The sequence below is a fragment of the Ipomoea nil genome, unplaced genomic scaffold, assembly GCF_001879475.1.
Source record: "Ipomoea nil cultivar Tokyo-kokei standard unplaced genomic scaffold, Asagao_1.1 scaffold2957, whole genome shotgun sequence".
NCBI lineage: Eukaryota > Viridiplantae > Streptophyta > Magnoliopsida > Solanales > Convolvulaceae > Ipomoea > Ipomoea nil.
In genome coordinates this window covers 390,547-412,205 of record NW_017619385.1, presented here as the reverse complement: position 1 = coordinate 412,205, position 21,659 = coordinate 390,547, and the positions used below count along the sequence as shown (strand labels likewise).

General features: G+C 41.7%; 2 protein-coding genes across 2 annotated transcripts; both read right to left on the bottom strand.

Annotated features, from left to right (window-relative positions):
• Positions 1 to 12,974: 12,974 nt before the first annotated feature.
• LOC109162650 lies at positions 12,975 to 14,825 on the bottom strand. The gene has a single exon (XM_019311337.1). The coding sequence runs from the start codon at positions 14,823 to 14,825 to the stop codon at positions 12,975 to 12,977; it is 1,851 nt and encodes a 616-aa protein (XP_019166882.1).
• A 503-nt stretch (positions 14,826 to 15,328) lies between these two features.
• LOC109162649 (uncharacterized mitochondrial protein AtMg00810-like) lies at positions 15,329 to 16,253 on the bottom strand. The gene is made up of 2 exons (XM_019311336.1): positions 15,488 to 16,253; positions 15,329 to 15,414 (listed from the first exon to the last, which is right to left on the bottom strand). The coding sequence occupies exons 1-2, from the start codon at positions 16,251 to 16,253 to the stop codon at positions 15,329 to 15,331; spliced, it is 852 nt and encodes a 283-aa protein (XP_019166881.1).
• Positions 16,254 to 21,659: the final 5,406 nt, after the last annotated feature.

The following is a 21,659-nucleotide window of genomic DNA, read 5'->3' as shown; positions in this document are numbered from 1 at the left end:
AAATCAAGAAAGCAAGGAAGCTTAAAGAAAGATCCTTCATAGCCAAGGAATTAATTAAGGCTAAGGGGTAACCCATGTCTCAACAAAACCTATTTTCATAGTTATAATTCCCCCTTAGGGTTTCCCCATATTATTGTGTATTGGCAAGTTATGATGATTATTATTGGTAATTGATGTGATGATCCCATGGGGGATCTTGATAATCTTGATATTGGGAGATTCTTGATAATTATAGTGTTCTTGGTAATTATATGGAGTTCTTGATGATTATGCGTTGTTCTTGATAATTATGTGATGCTCTTGATGTTTATGTGTTATTCTTACCGAATCTTGCAATTAGAAGACGAACCGTATTCTTGTTGATATAAAAGTGATTAGAACCCTAGGTTGTATCGTATGATCTTATTCTTGGATTATCGGGTGGGGAAATCGCATGTTTGGGTGTTGATTATATTTAGAAAAGTATGATAGGTTATGTGTCGTTCGTTTCTCGTAATTGATCCGTTAATTGTCTACGTGTTGTCGTTAATTGCGTTGTAAAGCGTCTAAGCATGGTTTCGGGTTCCACAACGGTTCCCGGGGCGCAATTGATGAAAAAGAGTCAGTGGGGGGTAGGGGACCCGCCACCTACCCGGTGCCGAGAATCACCGCCTGGCAGCGGGTGGCCGGCGGGCGGGCAGCTGCCCGCCGGCGACCCGCTGCCCGGAACAGTAAAACCGGCGGGCAGCCGGCGGGTGGCCCCCCACCCACCGGCTACCCGCTGGGAATTCATCCCACCCGGGATCCCGGCTTCCCCGTTTGATGTTCCCCGTTCCCCGTGGTGTCCCAACGGACTCCGTTTATCGTGCCTATGTCTAGTTTGATGTTTCGGGTACCGTTCGTAGGTTTATGAGTCTATTATATTGCATGCTAGTTGAATTGGTATCCCGTTGACCTAGGTGGAAGAAGTATGAACCCCTTAGGACTATTCTTAGTAAGTGATGGATCACGCATAGGCTTTGTTATACGTTTTCTCCCCCTTCCTAATGTGTAATGTGGGTTGCATGTGCTTGCTATGTGTTATGTGTGTGTTACCCCAATTCGGTTGCGATCGGATTGGTTATCCTGAGCTGCGGTTCAGAAGCTGGCTGCGGTCAGATTGATACTCTTGGGCTGCGGTCCACCGTTTGGTTGCGATCAAACGTTTCTATACGAGCTGCGGTTCGTCCTTTTTCCTGGCTGCGGTCAGATGACATTCTCTTGGGCTGCGGTCCACTGTTTGGTTGCGATCAAACACTATGATGAGCTGCGGTTCATCGGTCGGTTGCGATCGACCCCTCCGTGTTGCGATACGGGGCAGGGTGCTGCGGGGCCGTGTCAGAGCTATATGCGCTGACCCTCATGTATGGGCATGCGATTGGTCCTGTGGCGCCAACAAAGTGTGTTATGTGTTGTGACATGGACGAGTTGTGATTACGAGTGTCTTGGGGGATGTGACTATGGGGTTTATATTGGGGATTGTTCATGTTGGGTTATGATCATTGTTTATGCTTTGCCTTATCTGCCTTGTCTGTTGTGAACTGCATATGCTCGTTATAACTGTTGCTTGTGTCTGACCTTATCTGTCGAGTCATTCCCGGTTTTAAAAGCTAGAGTTCGTAGGATATATCTTCATGCTCAAAATGGTTTTCGTATATCTATATATATCTCTATATGTATTGTATTTCAACGCGTTGGAGTGGGTTACCAGCATCTCTGGCTGAACAGATATATTTGGCTTTCAGGTACAGAGGACTAGAGCACTGGAGCGCGCTAGAACTGGAGCGTAGAAGTAGAGTAGTTTCCCTTTCGGCCTGCGTGCCATATTATGCATTGTGTTTCAATCGATATTAGTTAGACAGCCTGTGCACCTGGTTCTCTAGCCCAGGTGTGGCATAGCACCCCGTACACTTATGATATACTTTGGGATGTAATGAGATATCACCTTTATTATATAAGCTTAAAATGTCTTGAAAATCTGGGGTGTTACAATTCAACCGTTGATCTCATCGGCAGTATCCTCGGCAGCTGCATGGGACCGTTTAACGACCACCTTTGCTAGTTCCTCACCAGCTCGCATTGTGTCTCTCAAAACTAAGCTAGCTTCCAATCCCCAAAATGGTCGCCCCGTTGAAGAGTATGTTGATGAAATGTTCACCATTGTCGAATCGCTGGTACTTGCTCAACATCCAATTAGTGAGCAAGACCTGGTTGTTCATATTCTCACTCAACTAAATGAGGAGTATGATCACGTTGTTCCTGCCCTGTGTGTGTGATCGGAACACATTACTTTCTCCAAATTGAAAGACGTGCTTGTTGAATTTGAAAGGCAACAACGAAAGAAGGATTTTGCGAGACAATTTATAGTTGCTACGGTAAATGCAACACAAAACCAATATGGATTTCAAATTCTGGTCGGAACGGTCCTAAATCAAATCGAGGAAATAATGGGCAGTCTCCTCATTCCCGGAATTTCAACCAACAACGTCGGAATATAATGTGTAAATTCTGTAATCTTGTGGGTCATGAGACCCGTGAGTGTCGGCAATGCTTCCTACGAGATAATAATGTCTCCCTAGAAGCAAGGTTTGGCACCAAACCAGTGGTGAATACAACCATGGCTCTTGATACATCCCATTCTACTGCTCATCATCAACAACCTTGGTTGTTTGATTCTGGTGCATTCCATCACACCACTTCAAACCCATAATGCTACACTCTGTTACTGAATACGGTGGGCTAGACGAGATTCATCTAGGTGATGGTACGTCCCTATCAATATCTCATACTGGTCAAACCATCCTCCCTACGTCTAAGCGTGGTTTATCCTTGTCTAATGTTCTCTGTGTTCCCCAATTACAAAGAAACCTTGTCTCTATTTCTAAACTTTGCAAGTCTAACCACGTTTCTGTTGAATTTTTTTTATACACATTTTTTTTCGGGAAGGATCAATCCACAGGGGCGCTACTTCTGCGAGGGAGGAACGTGCATTATGTGTACAATGCTCCACTTTCATTTCCACCACAAATAAATGTCGCTATTAAGTCTTCTCTTACAAGTTGGCATCACACTCTAGGTCACCCATCCAATAAAACACTTGCTAATGTGCTCAGAAGTGTCAATATTTCCCTCCGGCCTAACCCTGATTTCCATTGTAAGTCTTTCCTAAGTAACAAAAGTCACAATTTGCCATTTTTTAATAATTTCATGACCAGCACAAGACCACTTGAATTATTGTCTCTGATGTTTGGTGTACTAATCAAAAGTCAGTTGATGGTTTTAATTATTATGTGATTTTTGTAGACCATTTTACCAAATATATCTGGTTATTTCCCCTAGTCAAAAAATCTGATATGTATTCCATGTTTTGTCACTTTAAAAATCTGGTTGAAAATAAATTCAAACACAAAATTGTCACTCTATTCTCAGACAATGGGGGCAAGTTTCTAAAGTTAAAACCATTGTTAAACTCATGTGGCATATCTCATTTTACTAGTCCCCCGCATACGCCTGAACACAATGGAGTGTCCGAGCGCCGTCATCGACACATTGTCGATACGGGATTAGCTTTGTTACATCATGCCTCTATGCCTTTAGAGTTTTGGTCACACACGTTTCAAACAGCAGCTTATCTTATTAATCGCCTGTCTACTCCTATACTCAATGGTTCAACGCCTCTGCATGCGTTGTTCGGTATAACGCCAAAGTACGCTAAACTAAAACCATTTGGGTGCCTATGCTACCCGTGGTTACGGCCTTGTACCAGTTCAAAGATACAACCCAGGTCCAAACCGTGCATATTTTTGGGTTACACCACTACTCAATCTGCTTTTAAATGTCTAGATTGTGTTATGAGTCGTGTTTATTTGTCGCGTCATGTTCGATTTGTACCCAGTGAGTTTTCTTTCCAGGCACTGATATGGAATTACGGACACGTAACTCCCCAGCTAAAGTAGTCGCTGCACAAAATAAATAGGTAATTCGATACCAAATTTACGAAGCCTCTACATTTTCACCTACTACTACATTAACGCCCATTCAGTCAACCACCATTAGCTCCTCCACTCAAAATTCTCCAGGTGCCATTAATTCCCATGCAGCATAAATTTCCATATGTTAATCCTCCTCCCAGGCTTCTCTAGGTTTTGACGTCCCAAACTGTCTCTCTTCGGCCATCTGCAAAAATTCCCACGCTAGTTGGTGTTTCAGCACCGAATACTTCATTTCTCCAACCAGCTACAAACAATCCGACGCCACAGTCCACTTTCCAACCAACTGCTGTCCCGGCATCACACACTACCTCTACAGAAATCCCGTCGCCAAATTACTCTTCCCAGCCAACTGCTTCTTTGACGCAAGAAACTGCCTCCCAGCCAGCTGCAAATTTGCAATCCTACCGCCGGCTTCGTCTGAGTCCACTGGGTCTGTCCCATAGCCGCCCACACTACTCTAAACCAAGCTGATGAGGTCGCACAACCTCTAGTAAACAGACCGTCACAGCGCAATAAAAAACCCAATCATAAATATTATAATTCTATGTTTATTAATCTCACGTCTACACATACGTTAACTCCTCTGTTGGAGCCGACCACTGTGAGCCAAGCGCAACGGTCGCCCTATTGGCGTAATGCAATGACAGAAGAGTTTCAGGCGTTACTCAGAAACGATACGTGGGAGCTTGTCTGTGACAACCCAAAATTTAATTTTATAAATTCGGTTTTAAGAAATTTCAAAATAGTCCTTTTTCACTCCATAAAAATTTTTGCGAATAAATCGGTGTTGAATAAAGTATTTTGAACCACTTTTAAATAAATTCAACACCAAGACTTGATCTAAAGCCAATATCCTAGATTCTCGGGTACTTTGCGTACCAAGTTTTGAACTGAGAAATCTATCCGAGTGAAACCGGGAGAATTCTGAGAAGCCTAAACCAAGTGTTCATCTAGAAATCATTTTGGGAAAATTCCTTTTTCAACCCCAAACTATTTTAAATAGCAATTCTAACTTTGGTTCATGGAGCATGGTGGACCACACTACTCCAAATGTTATCTGATGCAACCTTTTAGCCAATCCTTTTTACACTTTTGCCATCCACCAATCATATGAAATCCTCCTAGGGTTTTGAACCCATATAAAAGGAATAGTATCCTCTCATTTTTCTCCTGATTCCCATCTTTGGCTGCCAAACCCAAGCTCTGCAAAATCAAAGAAGAATTCACAGTAAGTTTTCCGATCTTCCTCTATTCAATCAAGTCTTTTGTTGATGTATAAATGAGTAGATATGCTAGATATTTGAAGTGTTTGAGCTATTAAGTGATTTATTGTTGGTTTATGATGTGTTGTTGATGGTTTGGATGAGTTAGAATTTGCCTGAGATGTTTTGCAGATGAGAAGAAGACCTCTGGTGCACAGACATTGTGCACCAGTAAGTCTAACGGCCTTAGCCAACGGCTCACCAAGGAGACCGTTAGCTAGCACCTTGGTAGACCGGCCCTAGGAGAGGGTCGTTGCCTAGAGCCGCGTTTTAGGCGGTTTGGTGCGGCGGGCCTAGTTGAGCCCCGCCCTAGCCCCGTTGAGTTTTCTTTGTGCAGTGGCCGGGCCCTTGTGGCTCAGCTACGTTTCGTTTCAGACGAGGTGTCGCGGGCCCTTGTGGCTCAGTAACTCGGGGCCGTCTTGACGCACGTTTTGGCTTTGATTTCGTTGAATTTGGTTAAGTTTTGAGCTATTTGTGTTAGCTTTTAAAAAGGGAATTGTTGCAGAAGTTAATTACAGTGAATAGCAAAGTGAGGCAACAGACTTAGATTATTCATTTGTTGAGTATGTTATCTTTTGGTTGATAAATAGAAAAGCATGAACACAATGTGTAAAACTTTGATAGAAAAGCATGCCTAAAGTGTATACTATGAATTACTAAGTTTATTGCCAAGTTATTATTGCCATGAAATGTGCAAGTTTGCATATCTTGAAAGTTAATTTGCAGTAAATGATTTCCCTTGAGTATTTTTGAGTTCCAATAGCATGTCAACTAATTGCTAAGTGTTTATAGAGAAGATTAATCAAATTGTGAATTTCAAGCATGATTTATGAAATTATTGAGTTTCACAGTGGATGGAAGTTAGAAGCATGTTTTACAGTAAATGGCATCTTTGAGCATTCCATGTTTTAAAAGTGCATTAGTGGCGAATTTGAGCCTAAGTATTATTTTCTAAAATCTCATATCCCCTTCGGAGAGTCATTATCTTGCCATTTGAGATCGAGTTGAGAAGTTATGTGCATCTTTGCATAAGAAAAGTGTTGCATGAGTGATATATATATATATATATATATATATATATATATATATATATATATATATATATATATATATATATATATAGTGAGGAAAATAGTATTTTTGGAGGACCCGTTTGGACTATGTCCTTTACGAGTAAAATAGAAAGCAATGGACATTGCGCTCCAATATCATGTAACGCGGCATATTCCCACGTTACGAGGTTGGAAACTGCCCGCTAGGCTTGGAATCCTGGTCAGGGGGTGTGTACACTGATAATTCGATACCTGATTCCACAGAGTATGAGTTTTGGAACCACGAGATTGGTTCTGTGGGCGGGATGAGAGATTGGCCAGCTAGACGCCGTGCCCAATGGGTTCATTCACATTTTGGTGAAGTTCTGCCTTGCCCACGAGTAAAGAGAAAGCGAGTCAATAGACTCAAGAGAAAGAAAGCGAGTCAAGAGACTCAAGAGAAAGAAAGCGAGTCATTGAGATTTGAGACTCAAAGAAAAGAAGAGCAAAGAAAGTCATTTATGACAACAAGAAATCTCCACAGAAAAGTATTCTTTTTGAAAGAGTGTTATGTGTATCTATACTTACTATAACATCATCTTTCGAGTCATATATCTTGCACGAGATTGCTTATTATATATCTTGCACGAGATTGCATGAGTAGTAGCACGAGATTGCTTATTATATGTCTTGCACTAGATTGCATGATTAGTAGTATGAGTTTGCTTATGATATATGACTTGCACGAGATTGCATGATTAGTAGCTCGAGTTAGTTCATGAGTTATATGACTTGCACGAGATTGCATGATTAGTATTTGATAGATTGAGCTTGCCTTATGAGTTGTATGAGAAAGCATGAAATTGTTGAGTACTTGAGAAAGCTGAGTTTTGTTATAAGAGAGATTGTGAAGAGTTATTTGTTGTAAGCATGCCTATTTATTATTTAGGTTGCAAGCATCTAGAAGCTAACGTCAAAGTATGATTTAAGTGCTTTAAGTTGATTGTTTCAAGTATGTGAAACTTCTGTTTTCCAAAGCATATATTGTATTACTTTACAGGGTTGAGTGGCGTTATACTTAGCTTCGTGCTAACAGGTTTTATTTGATACTTGTTGTTTGTTAACCCCTTTCAGGTTTGCCCAGTTCGTAGGAATGAGAGCACGAGTTAGGTTAGTTTAGCTAGATAGCTTGTAGTCTAAACTCTTATTTGTTTTTATGGGTTGTAGTTGACTATCCTTTTTGTTTGGTGCTGGACACTGGGGTTTCATCCCCTAGTTACTTGGTTGTAGTTACTTTTGAGCTTGACTCTTAGATCCCTTTTGTAGCCTGTGCAGTCACCTTGGGCGGTGACACCTCTCTTAAATCTTTTAGTTGTTTCTTTTCCGCTGCTTGGTTAAACTTAATTTGGTTTTAGTTTGTTAAATAAGTTTAAGAAAAGTGGGGTGTTACATTGTCCCCCTTGGGTCTCAACCTCCAATTGGGTGTAAATGGGTGTTCCGCATTAAACGGAAAACGGATGGGACTATTGATCGGTATAAAGCCAGATTAGTGGCGAAAGGGTATTTACAGGAACATGGCAAGGACTATGTTGATACCTTCAGTCCAGTTGCTAAACCTGCAATGATATGGATTGTGCTATCTATTGCGTTGGCACGAAATTGGCCGTTACGGCAACTGGACGTAAATAATGCATTCTTGAATGGAACGTTTACGGAAGAGGTTTATATGAAACAGCCCCCGAGATTTTGTGATCCACTACGACCGACTCATGTGTATCATTTGAAGAAGTCCATTTACGGTCTCAAACAGGCTCCCCGTGCCTGGTATATGGCATTATCGACATTCTTAATTTCTTTTGAATTCAGGAAATCGCGTGCAGATTATTCTCTCGTTATCTATCAATCTGATGACGTTATGGCATATTTTATGGTGTACGTGGATGATATAATACTGACAGGGAGTTCACCGGCGTTCTTGACTCAGTTTGTTAAATCCTTGGCAGCACAATTTTCTCTCAAGGATCTCGGTCCTTTGCGTCACTTTCTCGATGTTGAGCTAGTTCCCACTCCCGCGGGTATTTTTCTCTCTCAAGCTCAGTATATTATGGATATTCTTAAAGAATTTCACATGCAGGATGCTAAGTCGATTTCCACCCCTAGGTCTGCTACTGAGCTACATAGTAATGATGGTTCAGGCTTGGCGGATGGCGCTCTGTGCCATCGTGCTATGGGCCTTTTGCAATACCTCTCTATCACTAGACCTGATGTTGGCTTCATTGTCAACCGTTTGTCGCAGTTCTTGAATGCCCCAACCTTGGTACATTGGCATGGGTGAAACGTGTGTTACGCTATCTCAAGGGCACCGTGTGCCACGACCTGTTTTTGCGTCGCGGGTCGAGTCTGACTCTCGCTGCCTTTTCAGATGCAAGTTGGGGTGGCGTTCATGATGGAGGAAAGTCAACGACTGGGTATGTTGTGTATTTGGGTGCTAACATTATTTCTTGGCGTTTGGTTCGTCCGAAAGCGGTTGCACGATCTTCTACCAAAGCCGAATATCATGCTCTTGCGAATGTGGCCGTTGAGTCTTTTCCACGCCGCTCTTATGAAGGCTTTCGCTCCAAGCTGGGTGTCTATGATGCAATGTTGAAAAAATCGCTAGGCGCCTGGGGACCGCCTAGGTATGTTGTGTATTTGGGTGCTAACATTATTTCTTGGCGTTTGGTTCGTCCGAAAGCGGTTGCACGATCTTCTACCAAAGCCGAATATCATGCTCTTGCGAATGTGGCCGTTGAGTCTTTTCCACGCCGCTCTTATGAAGGCTTTCGCTCCAAGCTGGGTGTCTCTGATGCAATGTTGAAAAAATCGCTAGGCGCCTGGGGACCGCCTAGGGCGCCTAATGCGCCTAGTATAGGAGGCCGAGCACCTAGCGCCTAGGCGCAATTTTCGCAGCATTACTCTGTTGGATCCACCATCTTGCGGGGGCGTAAGAAGACATAATATGATTACTCTACTATATAAACTAGTCCCTCCTAGTTGTAGGATTAGAATAAGTCTGTTAACAACTCATAAACTTAGGTGGTTCTGTTGTATTATTGGCTATTTAAGCCTCCTTTGTCTTTTGGTGAAATGCATCGTTCATTCTATCTCCATACAGAATACTATGTTTCGTGCTTTACTGGAAAAACAATTTTCCTGGCCTATTAAGTGCATACAATCTGACATGGGTTGAATATCGCAAAGTGCACTTGGTATTCACCGCTGCAGGGATCTCACACAAACAGTCATGTCCCCACACGCACGAGCAAAGCGGTTGTGTGCAACGCAGACATCGTCATATGGTTGAAACCGGGCTCGCTTTATTAGCCCACGGTCAACTTCCTCAAAGGTATTAGTCCATACTCCCATCTCTTTCATAAATCCCCTAATTATAAAATGTTACGAGTGTTCGGATGTGAGTGCTTCTCGTGTTTACGGCCTTATAATACTCACAAAATGGACTACTGCTCTACCTCCTGTGTCTTTCTGGGATACCTAGATTCTTTCAGTGGTTACAAGTGTTTAGATAGGGCCTTCGGGTGAGTTTATATTGCGCGACATGTTCGCTTCAATAAAGGGGTTTTCCCATTCTCGAAGACTCCTTAAGTGCCCTCCATGACTCTTGTTCCTTCCCTGCCTTGGACATGCGCCCAAGTGCGTCATTCCGCACAACCGCTTGAAGCTCCACCGCTGCTACCAAGCCCACTGCAATCACCTGGTGACCACCATGCTACTCACCAGCCCGCTATCCCTACGTCTTCATCAACAGCGAAGGCTGCAACATCCTCCTTTTACCCATCCACTTCCTCAACGACAACAGGTACACGCTGGCGTCAATGCTCCACCACCCGCACACATGCAATGGAGATGCGTACCAATACCAACACTCAACGCCGATAGTCGACAGCCGACAACAATGGTAGCTTCTGTCGATGATGACAAGCCAATGTGCCACTCACAAGCAGTCAAGCTTCCACATTGGCACAGTGCCATGGACGTGGAATTTAACTCCCTTTTGCACAATCAAACTTGGAAGCTGGTCCCACCCCGGCACGACATGAACGTCATCGGCTGCAAGTGGGTCATTCGCGTCAAAAGGAAGTCCGATGGCACCATTGAGTGTTATAAGGCTCGACTGGTAGCGAAAGGGTTCAATCAAATTCCGGGCAAAGACTATCTCGAAATGTGAAGTCCTGTGATCAAAGTATCAAACCAATGACTCTTCGGCTTCTTTTAGCTTTTAGATAAAAATATTTGAATAAAATAATCCATTTTATCCACTTGGTTAGTTTTACATCAATAATTATATGTTTTGACGATTCTTATATAAATTGGCTGAGAGCTTATCATAAATTAATAGTGCCTTCTTTATATTTTAAAGATTTTGTGATGCAACCTTATTTTTGAATCGACTAACTTTTTATATTTTAAAATTATTAAACAAACAGTAATGTAAAAATTTAAAGTCAAATAATGAGTCTAAATAATCTAAAACAAAAGTTTAAAACTCCAAATTCTAAAATTTAAATAAAAAAATTATTGCTATATATTATTATTATTATTATTATTATTATTATTATTATTATTATTATTATTATTATAAATTATAAATTATAAATTATAAATATGTTCTAAAATGTATGTGCATTCATTACATTGTTCAAACTTCCAAATTTAAAATTTCAAGAAGTCGGAATAACACTTGTTTAGAAATCCAGAATACAGCCTCAAACTTCAGCGCAATCTATGCCAAAAGAGCAAGGTCATTTTGAGTCCATGGACAAGCAACCGGAGTGGGAAAAGAGCAGATTAACAATTCCAACACACACACACATATATATATATATATATATATATATATATATATATATATATATATATATATATATATATATATATATATATATATATATTAAATGACAACCATGTTACTTTCAGAAACATGACTGGCTAAAAATACCTGACCATGAACTTTTTTCAACCTTGCATAGTGAGGCAATTTCACCTACAAATTCATTGGACAGTAATAAAGATAATAATAATAATAACAACAACAAGTATTGTATTTTACTGTAAAAAAAGTATTGTATTATGACTAAAATTTAAAAACTTCAATATCATTTTTTTTTTCAGCCCAGCAACTCAGAACTCTTTTAATTTCTTGATTCTGAGTATATATGCACAATATAATATAATTAACATTCTTCTCTCTTTATGTGTTAGTCTCATTTACTGTTTGATGGATTTGAGCAAAGAGGGATGCGATGCTCATATATATAGTTGGCAACTCCATTCTCTGAAATAGTACTTTTTTTTTCAATTTAATTATTCAGAGAAAGAAAATGGCTATCATAGTTTCCTTAAATATAAGCAAAGAAACAGTCATAAAAATTTGATAGAATAAATCAAGAATGAACAAGAGACTCATGATGAATCACCCCACCATTCCAAATCCGGGTTTCAATCCACTACTAGTGCTCTCGTCAGTAGTATCTCTATCTATACTAATATTGTAGCTAGGAAAGTTGCAAGAATACTCGCAAAAACAATATAATGTCGAGAAAAATTCATAACTTAGCAAGAAATGGTTGAATTGGATAGGAAGCGAAAGTTCTGACGAAATCTTTGAATGTTATTTTGGAACAAAGATTGAAATTAATATAGATGTTTGAATTCGGTAACGTTGAAACAGACGTAGTGACACAAATATTTATAACGCAGTTTCGGGCAAACAGCCCTAATCTGCGAGGCACTTCTCAAATTGAGAATTTGCCTAAATCCACTAAAAGCTGAATATTTAAAGTACACTTGGTTTAGGGAACGGGGATTACACAATATGATTTCCTATCAAGCTATTGAGACCTAAACACTTGTACTACTTTTCAAGGGGATTTGGGTATCTCTCTCAATTACTCTCGTGCTCACGATTAGGTGCTGAAAGCGTAAGAAGAGGAATTGTGATGCATCTTCTTTTATAAGCCGAGAGTTATTGATTGAATGGGAATAGGGTTGCTAATCCTATTTAGATTAGGAATTGAATTCCTAATCCTTGTTTGACTTGATGATCCCCTTTTGTCTAGAATTTGACAAACTTGTCAACAATCTCCCCCTTTGTCAAATTTTAGCAAAAATATTGATCCATCTGGAATCTTCTCAAGAGTTGCCACGTGTGATTTGTCTCCCCCTTAATTTGTGGATCTCTTCTTCAATTTTGATTATTCTCATGGGTTGTCTAAGCAATTTTTCTCCCCCTTAATTTGTGGGGTTATTTTGGTTGATGGTTTTGGATTCTTGTCTTCAGGGAAATGATTTGAGTTGATGCCAAAGACTGGGGTTGCATAAATAATATGCTAGGCTTTCACAAAAGAAGTTTGCCTTTTTTTTTTTTCATAGTGTCATTTGTCTGAACCAAACAGAAATAGAGATAAAAGGACTTGTTCTGTTTCAGCTTCTGTCTGCCTGCCTGCTTTACCAAAAAAAACTTCCTTGTGTTTCATAGTAACAGATTTGCCTGAACCAAGGAGAAACAAAAATAAAAGACCAAAAATAAGGGGACTGTTCACAAAAATAAGGGGACTGTTCAGTCTGCTGATGCCATTGCTTCCACATTGTCTCCCCCTTTTTTGCTAAAAGGTTTAAGGTCTGTTTTCTGATGTTGAAACAGAAGTTTCAACATCCTTGTCTTGAGAGTGTTCCTGGCTTCCTTCTTCTGATCCTTGTTCTTCTTCTTGTTTTTCTTCATCATCATCTTTTAGAACTGTTAGCCATTCTGATATCTCTGCTTTTTCTTCCTTGATGTTCATATGTTTTCTTAGGAGTTCTTTTTCTAAGATTTCTAACTCTGTTAGTCTTCTTTCAAAATATTTGATCAATGTCTTGGAGGCTAGTGGATTTTCTTTTGGAGCTGTGGTTTTTAGATCATTTTGATGGTTCCCCTTTCTCAGCTTGATAGTGGTGTTGATGTTCTTGACACTGATTTTTGGACCATGTGTTTTGAGACATTGTTCTGTCAGGATGGCAAAGATGAGGTTTGGAAAAATCAGGGAGGTGTTGGATTTGGTGTCCTCTGCTAGGTTTATGATTTGAGAGTGAATAATGTTACCCATATTTGATTGAATCCCTTTCCCTATCTTGTACAGTAACTCAGCTAGGGTCCATTTCACAGTAGATTCATGTAGAGAGGGCATCCAGTTGGCAAGTGCTATTTTCTGGAGGACTGCATATTTGCTTGTAAGAGATGCTGCCTTGATCTTGTTCTTTTCAAAGATGACATTTCCAGCTGTGAGTTCGTGTGCAATTTCCTCATTATTTATCTCCATGTTTTGTTCTGCTTCTGGGGTTCCTAGGTACTTGTTGATAGTGTCTGGTGTGAATTTATAAAATTTACCTCTCAAGTATGCCTTTCCATACATAGGACTGCTAGGTGTAGAGATGGTTTTTGTAAGATTACAGTAGAACTCTTGTACTATCTTTGCTTCATAGGGCTCAATATTAGTCACTGTTCCAAGAAGCTGGTTTGTGACTAAGATATCTTGAATCTGTTCTTGGTTTTCTAGCTTTCTTATGTCAAGCAGTTTTTGGCTTATAATCTTTCTTCCCACTATTCTTTTCAGTAGACTTGCTGATTCTTTTTTCAAAAAGACTGTACTGTGGGGTTTTGGCAGGTTTGACATGTCAGCATTAGTAACTGCCTTCTGTTTCCCTTTTTCCTTTTTAGACAGTTTAGGTGTTTTCTTTTGTTGTTTATCTTTTCTGGCAGGTACCTGGGATTTCATTTGGGCTCGGGTCTTTACTCTAATAAGGCTTTCATTTTCTTCATGTGGTGACCAGTCTGGTTCATCCTCTGTTGCTATCCTTCTTGATTTCTTGCTTGTTGAGGGCATAGATGGGATGTTTGGCTTTCGTTGAGGAGGAACTACCCGTATTGGGAAGTCGTTTGGCCTTTTTGCCCTAGGATCAGCTCCTTCAAACGGGTCGGGTTTCTTCCTTTTTCTAGGGTTTTCATTTACTGGAGAAATTGGAACAGGGGATTCAATGGGTGATTCAATGGGTGTGGTGTGTTCTTCGTTCTGTGGTGTGGGGGAACGGTTTGTCTCCTCGGAGTTTGCCTCTTCTACGGAGCTGACATAAGAACCTAAATCGGGTTCCCAACCGCGATTTATGGCAAACCTAAGTTGCACTACAAGGTTGTTTGGGTCGACAATTCGATTGTCCCCAAAGTCAGCCGCAATGGGCATGCATTCAGGTTGTTCAACAGGATCAATTAGGGGAAGATTTTGGTTACCTGGTGAATTGGTGTTCTGTTCTTGTGATTTTCCGAACGGTACTCTGGCTATCGGAACAGGGTCCATCGCAATGTTGGCGGAATCCTCTTCTTCGACACACACAGGGTTCGATGATTCTCCAGTGCCGGTGTGTTTTGAGGTGCTGTTGGTTGTTCCTCTTCGAGGTAACTTTCCTATTCTCTGATTTATGGTTCTCACCATGGTTACTGTTGTATGAAGGTTGAGGATGGATGGTGATTTCTTAGGTGGAGGTTGAGTGGAATCGGGTGAGAGTGATGACTCTGTTTTGGATTTGGGGCTTTTGAGGTATGGATTCGGGTTTGAGCTTTTGTGAAGGGGCGGAGTGATGGTAAGACATGGGCCGGTTATGGGTTGATGGACTTGTTTTGTGGATTGGGCCCATGTGTTATTTGTTTTAATTGGTGAGTATTATAGGATACACAGGCCCATTTCAGCCCTTAATTTTGTGTATCTATTCCTATCTAGCGCTTTGGTTAAAATATCTGCTAGTTGTCTTTCTGTACTTATGTGAGTAAGACTGATGATTTCATCTTCAACTAATTCCCTTATGAAATGATGTCTGATGTTTATGTGTTTTGTCCTTGAGTGTTGGACTGGATTTTTTGAAATATCTATTGCGCTCTTATTGTCACAGTGGATTGTCATGGTTGACTGTTGCATTCCATAGTCTTCTAGCATCTGTTTCATCCAAAGTAGTTGTGTGCAACAGCTTCCTGCTGCAATATATTCGGCCTCTGCTGTTGATAGGGAAATAGAGCTTTGTTTCTTGCTGATCCAAGATACTAGATTAGTACCTAGGAAAAAACATCCTCCTGACGTACTTTTTCTATCATCTATGTTACCTGCCCAATCAGCATCACAATAAGCTGAGAGATGATGATTGGTGTCAAATGAATACCATATTCCTAGATCAGATGTCCCTTTTACGTATTTAATGATTCTTTTGACCGCTTTTAAATGTTGCTCGGTTGGATTTGCTTGGTATCTTGCACAAATTCCTACTGCAAAGCTTAGATCTGGTCTGCTAGCGGTTAGATACAGTAACCCTCCTATCATGCTTCGATACAGGGTTTGTTCAACCGGTTTTTCCTCTGTATCCCTTGATATTCTCTCTGTTGTTGGAACAGGTGTTCTGACAACTTTGCTTTCTTCTAGACCGAATCTCTTGACTAAATTTTTGGCATATTTGCTTTGAGAAATAAAGATTCCATTGTCTAGTTGTCTGATTTGTAGACCAAGAAAGTAGGTTAATTCCCCAACCATGCTCATCTCAAATTCTCCTTCCATGTTGATGATGAATTGGTCTTTGTGGTCCTCGAGTGTTGAGCCAAATACTATGTCATCAACATAGATTTGGGCAATGACTATGTTTTGACCAAGTTGTTTGACGAATAGGGTTTTGTCCACGCTGCCTCTTGTGTAACCCTTTTTGACTAGGAAATCAGTGAGGCGTTCGTACCAAGCCCGTGGTGCTTGTTTTAGACCGTATAGTGCTTTGTTGAGTTTAAAAACACTTTGTGGAAAATGGGGGTCTTCAAATCCTTTTGGTTGGGCAACATAAACCTCTTCTTTTAGATATCCATTCAGAAATGCAGTTTTCACATCCATTTGGTAGAGTTTTATTTTGAGTATGCAAGCTACTGCTATGAGTAGCCGAATTGATTCAATTCTGGCTACTAGGGCGAATGTTTCCTCGAAGTCTGTTCCTTCTACTTGAGTGTATCCTTGAGCTACTAGTCGGGCTTTGTTACGTATGATGTTTGAAAATTTAAATAATATTGTTGGACCGTAGTGGATAATTGGTTGCTAAATTAATTACTTTAATTGAGGTAATTGGACTAATATTTATTTAATTGGGTTAATGAAATGGCCCATTGAATAATTAATTAGTTTAATTACTTAATTAAATGTAATTGGATGTTGGATTGTTCGGCCCGAGATGACGAAATATTTAATCGAGTTGGACCAGACGGCTATTGAATCAATTGGACTGCATAATTAGCGGGCTTGACTTGGTCTTGGCCCACTAAAATTATATGTGGATTATATAATTTTGAGGAATTTGAATATTTGATATTATTTGGAAATTTAATGAAATCATGAACCTGGACGCAATGGTGTCCCGATACATTCCTTAATTTAATTAAAGAAATTAAATTAAATAAGGAATTAAGAGTTGGTTGGAGATTTTCTCTCATCCTCACCACTATAAATAGTGGTTTTATTTTCAAGAATGGGAGCTCTGGAAATCTGCACATCGAAGCTCTGCCGAAATCTCGCCAGGATCTCATCTGGAACACGCCCGCAGTTATATATACTGCGTATATTGCGTTGAGGAATACGCCATTTGAACACCGGAAGCCCTTCCTTGAAGATCAAGCTGCATATTAGCCCTTCATTGAAGAACAAGCTACATAACTCCGGAGGCCCTTCAGCAAGGAACTACTTCCAGTTCGGTATACTCCCGAACTCGGCATACTTCCAGTTCGGCATACTCCCGAACTCGGCATACTTCCAGTTCAACATACTTTGAACTCGGCATACTTCCAGTTCAACATACTTTGAACTCGGCATACTTCAAGTTCAGCATACTCTGAACTCGGCACACCTCCAACAAGGAACAAGGAACTACTTCAAGTTCAGCATACTCTGAACTTGGCACACTTCTAATTTGGCATATTCCAAATTTGGCACACTTCCAATAGGTATATTTGTAGTAGAGAATCAGAGGACTTCTCCTATACAGAGATTGTACCCCTTCCCGTTTGATATATACTTGATACTACTTGTAACCGATACCTTGAATTTTGAACATATACAATTCAAGTTTTTCGCGTTTACATATTTTGGCACGCCTAGTGGGACAGCTCTGCCTCTCATCTCTCTACTACTATACCTCTACCTGCGCATCAAATGGCATCGAACAATCCCATGTTCAGGAGGACCTATGCCCAAGCTACCAAGTCCAAGTCTACGCCTGTAGCTAGCCCTGGCACAACCCAGAAAACGTAAGGTCCGCTGACAAGGAACCGCGCAAAGGATTTGGGGGTCCAAGTGCCTGAACCTCAGTCCATGGCACGACGTGTGGTTCGAAGGCTCGACAAGGCCCCTGCTGCCTCAAAGGCAATTGCTTTTGCTGGAAGTCCACCCTCTCCCAAGGGAGCTACCGATGGTGGTAGTCCAACTTCTATGCAAGGGAACGCTAGTAGCGGGAGCACTTCCCCCGTAACTCCGCCACATCCATTATGGAAGGCTGCACCTGAGTGGTCGCATGTCTACAATGTCATGCCGGCCATGGCGATAAACACAGAGTCTGTGGAGGAGCAATTAGCTAGAATTGCTAAGTCTCTGGAAGGAATGGCTGTCACTCTCCAAAATCAAGAGAAACGGCTTAACACCCTCGATAATAGGGTAGGAAGCATCATGGAGGAGCAAGGAAGCCGTGCTCCAGGAAAGCAACCTGAAGGGCAAGAAGAGGTTGGTCAGCAATCACCACCACCTCATGTTAGCCATGTGGTAGGAGAAGCTGCTTCCCACTTACCTGTAACTGAGAAAACTATTCCAGTTACCGAAGGCATGATACCGGTGGATCAGTTGAAGGACTACATAATGGGGGCCATCAAAGGCAAGTTGGATGAAGGCCAACCTTCATATTCCTATGCTAAGCCCTACACACAAAGAATTGAGGAGTTGAAGATGCCCTACGGCTATCAACCTCCTAAGTTCCAGCAATTCGATGGCAAGGGAAATCCCCAACAGCACATTGCCCACTTTGTGGAAACATGCAATGATGCAGGGACTTATGGCGATCTGTTGGTAAAGCAGTTTGTCCGTTCATTAAAGGGAACTGCGTTTGATTGGTACACTGACCTCGCGCCCGGCTGCATTGATAGCTGGCATGATATGGAACGTGAGTTCTTAACTCGTTTCTATAGCACAAGGAGAACGGTCAGCTTCTTGGAACTCACTACTACTCGCCAATGGAAGGGTGAATGCGCCGGTACCTACATCGAAAGGTGGAGGGAACTATGCCTGAATTGCAAAGAAAGAATATCCCAAAGTTCTGCAATTGAGATGTGCATCCAAGGAATGCACTTTGAACTCTCCTATATCCTACAAGGGATTAAGCCAAAGTCCTTTGAGGAGTTATCCAGTCGTGCTCATGACATGGAATTGAGCATCGAAGCCAGCGGAGGGCACAACATATTGAACTTGCCTAGCTCCTCCAATGCACCTGGAAAACAAGAAGTTAAAAAGTGGAACAAACCTTTTCCAAAGCAGGAAAAGAAAGAAGTGATGAATGTGAAGGCTACTCCTATGACAGTCTTCACTAAGGCAACTGAAAGGCCTAGGTCAAGATCATTTTCTGGCCCGTCAAGGGGTGGTAGAAGGCCGACAATTGAAGAAAGGCAGGAGAAGACTTATCCTTTCATGGATTCCGATGTATCTCCCATGTTTGATGAGCTACTCAAACTTAGGCTCATTGAGTTGCCTGAAATGAAACGTCCCGATGAAGCTACAAGGGTGGATGACCCATATTATTGCAAGTATCATCGTCTTCTTGGTCATCCGATTGAGAAGTGTTTTATCTTCAAAGATAAAGTAATGGCACTGGCCAGAGATGGAAAAATCGAGCTTGCCGATGCCAAAGCGAGCTCAAATCAAATCTCGATTACACCCGGACGGTTCGCTCCGCTGTGTACTGAAAAGGAAGATGGGAAACAACGGAAGCGTCCACTCCCCTTCATTGTTAAGCACGCTGTCGGTCAAAGTTCAGAACCGCAGCGGAATGATAACGCATCCGAAGGTAAATGGGTGATTGTCACTCATAGAAAGAAGAAATTCGAGCCTGTGAAGCATCAAAAGCACATAGTGAAAAGTTGGGTTGAGAAAACCTCAAAAAGTACTCATGCCCGCAAATCAAAGACGAAGGGGCATGTCAAGCAACCACGAGCACCAGTTTCTTTGGCTCAATATATGCCAAAAGGATTTGATCTTCAAGGGGCAGGCACTTCTAGCTCCTGCCTAAATACAAATGACAAGCCAGAAGATGGAGGTGAATGTTCATCTCCTAAACACATCGAGGATGAGGAAGTGTTAATGCATAAGGCTACTTCCTACTCCACAGAAATTACCTTCAAGGATGAAGACTTGTTACTTGGAGGCACGCCACACAATCGCCCATTATTTGTTGAAGGCTACACCCGTGGGCAAAAACTCAAAAGAATTATGGTTGATCAAGGCTCAGCTGTCAACATCCTATCCCTCCGAGCTGTGAAGGACCTTGGTATATCTACAGATGAGCTTGCCCAAAGTCGTCTAATGATACAAGGCTTCAACCAGGGAGGGCAAAGAGCAATCGGCATCATCAGACTTGACTTAAGAATTGGGAGCCTAAGTTCAGGTGTCCTCTGCCATGTCATAGATGCGAGGACATCTTATAACTTGTTACTTGGAAGGCCGTGGATACATGAAAATGGGGTGGTACCCTCGTCTTGGCATCAATGCCTTATGTTTGAAAGGAACGGCATAGTTGAAAAGGTTGTCGCCGATGAAAGCCCTTTCACAGAGGCTGAGTCTTACTTTGCGGATGCAAAGTTCTACATTAAAAGGAAAGTTATTGTTGAAGATATTGAGGAAAGCAATGACGATCCACCTTCCCAATCAAAGTCAAAGGGAAAACAAGTTGTAGAGAGAGATCAACACAACACAAAACTCATCTTCCCGCTTGCAAGGATTGATACGCTCAAAACAAATGCAGCAAACTCATCCGAAGAGAAATGTGGTGATAAAGTGGGCCAAATATTCCCCGCCAAACGTACCGAGGGTTTTGACCCTAACGCTTATAAGCTTCTAGCCAAGGCTGGCTATAACCCCAACGAGCCACAGAAGTTGGGAAAGCTTATCCCAGAAGCCGGTGGTAAAGGCAAACCAAATCACCAAGAACCTCAAACGCGCAAAGGGTTGGGCTATGTTCCCTCTAAACCAGTGCGAATTCTTATAAACAGGGCTACAAGTAATTGTATCTCCGCGGAGGGAAGCGAGTATGACCCAAACCTCACTCCTACCAATGATAATGGGCAAGACAAAAAGAAGTCAGTCTTCGACCGAATCGGTATGGTGAACTCTCGACGCTCCGTCTTTGATAGACTTGGGTCAAGTCCTAAAGCCCTAAAGAGAAAGTTAATGCATGATCGACTTGGAGTTGTCCAAGTTATTAAAGACAGTGCCAATGTTCCTGCTGAAGTGGAGCCTCCCAAAAGGCTTAGAAGCATGATTCCTTCTCGGATGAGACGAGAAACATATATTCACGTTTCATGTGGTGAAGTGTTGAAAGTCCAACCGAAGACCATTGTACACACTCGTGTATATAAAGAAGAGAATGAGGAAAGCGTAGGCTCAAGTGATGACGTACCACCAACCACTCAGGGAGAGGTGGCATCGTCGTTCCATATCACGTTATGTGATGAAACCCCGATTGAGGGAGAAGATGCGGAAGAGGCACCCCATGAGTTAGAAGAAGGGGTACGAGCCGCGGTGGACGAATTAAAAGAAGTTGAAACAGAAGTTAATAAGCTTATTGAGGCTGGCTTCATTCGTGAAGTTAAATATCCAACCTGGATATCCAGTATTGTGCCCGTGCGCAAGAAGAATGGCCAGATCCGCGTCTGCGTAGATTTTCGGGACCTCAATCTGGCATGCCCGAAAGATGACTTCCCGCTTCCTATCACGGAGTTAATGATAGATGCCGTGACTGGGCATGAGATCCTGTCATTCATGGATGGCTCCTCCGGCTACAATCAAATCCGCATGGCGCCGGAAGATGAAGACTTAACTGCATTCCGAACGCCGAAAGGCATCTACTGTTACAAAGTAATGCCCTTTGGTTTGAAAAATGCAGGTGCTACATACCAAAGGGCTATGCAGACAATATTTGATGATATGCTCCATAAAATGGTCGAATGCTACGTAGACGACCTGGTTGTGAAGTCGAAATTGCGCACAAATCACTTG